Genomic DNA, 5,000 nt, shown 5'->3' with positions numbered 1-5,000 from the left:
GCACCTACGGGGGTGTGTTTAGGGGGGATGAACGATTCCAGGATGTATCAGTTTTTTTTTTTCAGAAGCCACCACCGTACTACCTGCGTTTCGTAACGCCGCCATAGAACCGGGAAAGCCCAAGGTAGGAACGTAACACACACGGAAAATCAGAAACCTAGGAAAGAAGGAAGGAAGGAAGGAAGGTTAAAGCTTATGTGAACAGTATAAATATATGAACATATACCTAGCTATACACAATATTAAATGTATTTATAATGAAAACTATTCACTAACCGACTACTAATCGAGGAGCGAGGAGTACTAGCGAACGCGATTGATGTTTGTCCTGCCCGTAAGCACTCAGTAGGCATTGGTTGAAAATGGTTGGGGCACACCGAGAGAATAGGCTCGTGCGTGGCTGCAGCTCTGTTTTACAGAATTTTCAAAACTAAGCTGAAAAATTTATACAAAGCATTATTGTATGAAACAGCGTTGTAGTTCCAGTATGATATCCTCCTAATCAGCGGAAGGTGTCGACATGTAGTTCGTTCTACCGTTTTGTAACCCACGTGAGTAGAGGAGGATTGTATATGAGAGAAAGGAATTAAAGAAGAACGTGAAACTTGACCGTGAGTTCCTTCGTGTGTGCTTGGCGTAAATTCTCTCTTTCTGTATTCTGATGACACGATGTTTTGGTTTGATAGAGCTGAAGGTAAGTTTCACTGAGAGATATTTTGGTTTACTATTTATTTCACTTCATGCCAATAATCTAACGTCATATTGTAGGATTTTGATAAAATAACATTAGGATCACTATGGTGTGATACATAATATGCCATTTCAAACAGAACCATTACAAATACTACCGTTGCATTTAATGTTGCCTTTCCGATCTGGAACTGGAAATTGGTATGATTTGGACAATTGGTTTATCTTATCTGATTCCTCCTGTTTCTTCCTTGCCACCAGCACCGGCTCTGCAAAAGAGCGCCACCACAATCTTTATGAGGGCCCTTCTGCAACGATTGCTTATGTTTGTCATGTGCGGTGTTAATGCTATCCACTAGCATATCCTTATCGGAGTTAGGTGCGAACAGCTTTTCGTGTTTTGGTGATCATGTGTTTCATTCACACCAAAGCGCCTTCGCGCCGAGCGGCTCTATAAGTGAGGTGTAGTATCTTAAGATGCTACCGTAAATGAATCAGCAAGATTGATGGCTGCCACTGAGAATGTGCTATTGCCAGTGGTACAATGCTATCAATCATGTTTGCGTTTCCCATTACGTGCCGTTGCTGGCAAATTGCACGCGCACACCGTAGTTCTTTAGATCGGGAGGTGAGATGCGCATCCGTCCGTTAACTCACCTTGCAGAGCCACGATGCACGGAGGGTGCAAGATTGTGCGATTGTGCGACAAGGAGCATTTGTGGCGGCGAGAGATGCATTTGACTGGCGTGATCGCTATAACCGGAACAATGCCATTCGGTTGGTGGTGGTACAACAATATCTTTACCGCCATAAACCCCTTTTGTATCGCTGGCGGTTTTTATGATAAAGGGGGACAGTTCTGAACTGGGTCTGAATGGCCTTATGTGATGGAGAAGGGTTGCATCGGTTGGTGAGTGGATTGAACGTGTTTCTAGTCAGATCAAAGCAAACAGACACCGTCATGTCTGTAGCAACAACGTGACTGCTGTGTTCTCGGATCTAGCTCCAAACTGCGAGTTGTAGTAGTCATTTGTCGTGGTTCTGCTATGCTGATCTTCGTAACGCGGAGTCCATAAAATCGAGAGCCATTCATATATGGATGACAACATGCTATAAAATATTTCTTTCTTTGCAATCTACTAACCACCAACATTATTATAGATCATAAATATATGTTTATATTTATAGATATCGTTTTGTTTTGTTATAATATTTGCATGCTATGTATAGGTATACCCTAGGAGCGTAGTATGTAAACTTATTTTCCCCCCTATTTATTCGCTTCATAGCTATGCAGTGTGTTCAGTGTGTGTTTGTTCACTTAACTTTCTCTTTCTCTCATAATCTTTTGCTATGCCCTAAACTTTTCAACTCTACTGATCATCGTGTGCTATCCTTATTATGTATCCGGGTTCACGTTCTTAGTCAGCTTACACTTATTCCTCGCATAGGTGTACGTCCACGCAGTACGCTACGTTGCTGCTGCTTCGGCCGCTGAATGAGAACGTTTGGCTCCACGCAAATTTCTACATGCGTGTTTTACATACCTTACGAGAATATGGGGAAGGGAGAAGAGGGGATTGCGGGCATTATTTTAATGCTTTTCAAATTACATGTCCTACATTTGCAACTAAGATAAAAGGAAATGAACTACTGCTACGGTACGGCGTTCAATCTTACGCCCGGCTTTTCGTCGTGTACCGATCACTGAAGAACACGCAACCAAAGCAACCGAAAGCACACAAACAAAACCTGGACGACGGTAGGAGGATTTTCTTGTAAATTGATACCGCGACTCGCCGTTGCAGATGAACACAATGTTTTTCAAGCACATTTTCCAAGCTGCAAATTTCAATTCAATTTTGCCTATCCTCCCATCCCCTCAGTGCTACTCGAAGTTCTCACCGCAACCCCCACCTTAGCCTACCGGCCTTCGATTTTAATTTGCCCTAGGGCAAACATTTCTATTGTGCCTTCTGCTCTCTAAACTAGTATCACCTAAAATAACAATCTTCCTCTGCCGGGATCGTGGATTGTTTGCCTTCAGAATTGGATCATATACGGTTGTTTGAATTTTCTCGAAGAAAATACTCTCGAAGATAAAAAGGAGAGAGAAACAATGAAGAATGTATTCCTATTCCAACGTATTGATTCGCTATGTATGACTGGATGTACCGTATAATCCCGGGATGTGGGTAATCCGTTCACCGAAACCGGAGAAAACCGGACAGGTGGCAATCCCACGGGAGTGGAGGGTGAACTTGCCACCACAAAGCATGACTATGTTTGATTGATGCCTATTTAAACAAAGCCAAAGTTTTTCGTTTTAATCGCCAGCAGCAATTTGTGGCGCAGGACGGCCCGGCTGGAGTAGAGCGGGATGTAGAGCCGCGAGATGCACGTGTTGGCCGTGGGCAGATGGGCATCGTCCACCGGTCGGATCGTGACGGATGGCATTGGCTGGAAGCCTTCCTCGGAAGCGGGCAGAGCGGGTGAACCGGTCCAGAAGTAAACCTGCCACACAAAGGGGAACGGGAACACAATATCAAGAGACTGAGGGTAGCAGAGATATGGTCGCTGTGAAAGCGACGTTCGAACAACACTTACCAAATCCTGGCGCTCCTGAATGCTCATTTTTTCCACCACACTCCAGAGCCAGCGCTTGAACTTGATCAGCTTGTCGCTCGTCTCATTCGACTCATCGTTGAACGTCGTGTAGGAGATGAGCGTACCGACGTGAATGTCACCGACACCGTTCAGCAGCAGGCGCAAATCCTCGGCCGTCAGCTGATCCAGTGCCGTATCCGGTAACACATCGAATACCCCGGAACGGATGGCCTTGAGGAAGCAAATGGAAAGGGAATGGTGGTGAGTTGAAACAGCCAATCAAAAGAATGTTCGCTTGTAGAGATTGTGCACTGGTGGTGCTCTTACCTCGAGAGCCTTCTTTTGCGTTTTGATCATCCGATACTCTGCGTACTTGCGCACGTAATCGTAGACGTTGCTTTCGTTCACCTGAATATCACGACCACCGGGCACCAACTCGGCCGTACCGGAACCTTCCTCCGGCATCAGATCAATCCTACAGAGTAACCGAGAAAGTCATTAATAAGCTTTGTTGAAACACCAATTATGATAGAAGTGGTATATGGCCATAAAACTTACACAAAGTTGATCTCCAAGCTCTGCAACACACTAATGCCGACCTTCGTCTGTGAGTCTTTGATAATCTGCCGCAGCGATTCGTACACGACCGGATCGAAGAACGCTAGATCGTGGAAACGGATCGGGCGCCGCAAAATGAACTTCAGTACGTGACGTTGCAGGAACAGTGGAAACAGCTCGTTTTGCAGCAAACACAATCCGATCAATCTGCAGAGAGAGAGAGAGAATGAATAAGAACCGTTGCAAAGGTTGTGTCTTTTATAGGAACTATATATGATTTGTACAAACCTTCCGACGTTGCGGAATGCATTGATTCGTTCGCTCGATGGATAACCTTGTCGCGGGCTATAGAAACCACGCTTGCCAGGCGTATAGAAAAGGGGTGCATCTAGCTGGTAGTCATCTAGGATCAGCATCGAGCCACTGCCGCTCGGTGCACTGGTCTTTTTCGATAACGAAGAGCCCACTGTCCCAGGGGCTGCAACGATGTTGTTCGCATCGGTAGCGCCATTACCACCAGCTGCACCACCAAGCAGAGAAGAAGATGTGCCTGGCACACCGCCACCAACATTCACGTTGTTAACGCCACCAACCGTGATACCGGTGGCGACGGACCCAGCAGCGGATGACGCGGATGATTGTGCACCATTCGAGAGACTTTCCATCTCCATGCGCTGCCGCTGGAGAATGATTTCGAGCGCTTCACCAATCTTCTGGCGCAAGTTGTCGTCGGAGGCAAGCAGCAGTAGGATCTGCGTTGGTGGCAGCTCCAGTAGCATTCCCGTAATCTTGGCCGCATTGGTCGGATTCTGTTGGTGCACCTTCGGGTACAGACGCTCGCCGAGCTGCTGATGATGCGCAAACTGTCCATCGGGAACGTGAAGGAAGGGTGGACTGTTGTTACCACCGGTGCCCGATGAACTACCGACCGACGTACCACCGACCGCCGACGAGGAGCCTGAGGCTGCCGCTGCTGCTGCGGCGGCGGCATTCAGTTCCCCGGTAGGCCGATAAGGTCGGGCATCGTAGTTGAGCGTTTTGCGAGGTTCACGGTTCGGACGCCACAGTGGTTGTTTGCTGGAAAGTCCACGGCGTGAGCTGCTGCTGCTGCTGCTACCGCTACCACCACCACCGCCGCCACTACC

General features: G+C 47.1%; 2 protein-coding genes across 14 annotated transcripts in view; one reads left to right on the top strand and one right to left on the bottom strand.

Moving 5' to 3' along the window:
- The window catches only part of LOC126573413 (uncharacterized), a 70,475-nt gene extending 69,866 nt beyond the window's left edge, over positions 1-609 (top strand). The window contains 1 exon segment of the mRNA XM_050233507.1: positions 1-609. This exon segment is cut by the window's left edge and continues 1,351 nt beyond it. The gene's annotated coding sequence lies outside the window, so the exon portion shown is untranslated.
- A 1,233-nt stretch (positions 610-1,842) lies between these two features.
- The window catches only part of LOC126571969 (E3 ubiquitin-protein ligase hyd), a 17,046-nt gene continuing 13,888 nt past the window's right edge, over positions 1,843-5,000 (bottom strand). For all 13 annotated transcript variants that reach the window (XM_050230906.1, XM_050230911.1, XM_050230904.1 and 10 more), the window contains 5 exons: positions 4,144-5,000; positions 3,856-4,062; positions 3,625-3,772; positions 3,298-3,528; positions 1,843-3,204 (listed from right to left, as the gene is read on the bottom strand). The exon at positions 4,144-5,000 is cut by the window's right edge and continues 798 nt beyond it. In XM_050230906.1, the coding sequence (XP_050086863.1) occupies positions 2,992-3,204; positions 3,298-3,528; positions 3,625-3,772; positions 3,856-4,062; positions 4,144-5,000 (1,656 nt within the window). In that variant the 3' untranslated portion in view covers positions 1,843-2,991. The remainder of the gene's footprint in view (positions 3,205-3,297; positions 3,529-3,624; positions 3,773-3,855; positions 4,063-4,143) is intronic.

This window comes from Anopheles aquasalis, chromosome 2, assembly GCF_943734665.1.
Source record: "Anopheles aquasalis chromosome 2, idAnoAquaMG_Q_19, whole genome shotgun sequence".
NCBI classification, from domain to species: Eukaryota; Metazoa; Arthropoda; class Insecta; order Diptera; family Culicidae; genus Anopheles; species Anopheles aquasalis.
Note: the sequence above shows the minus strand (reverse complement) of the source record. Positions and strands in the feature narration are given on the sequence as shown.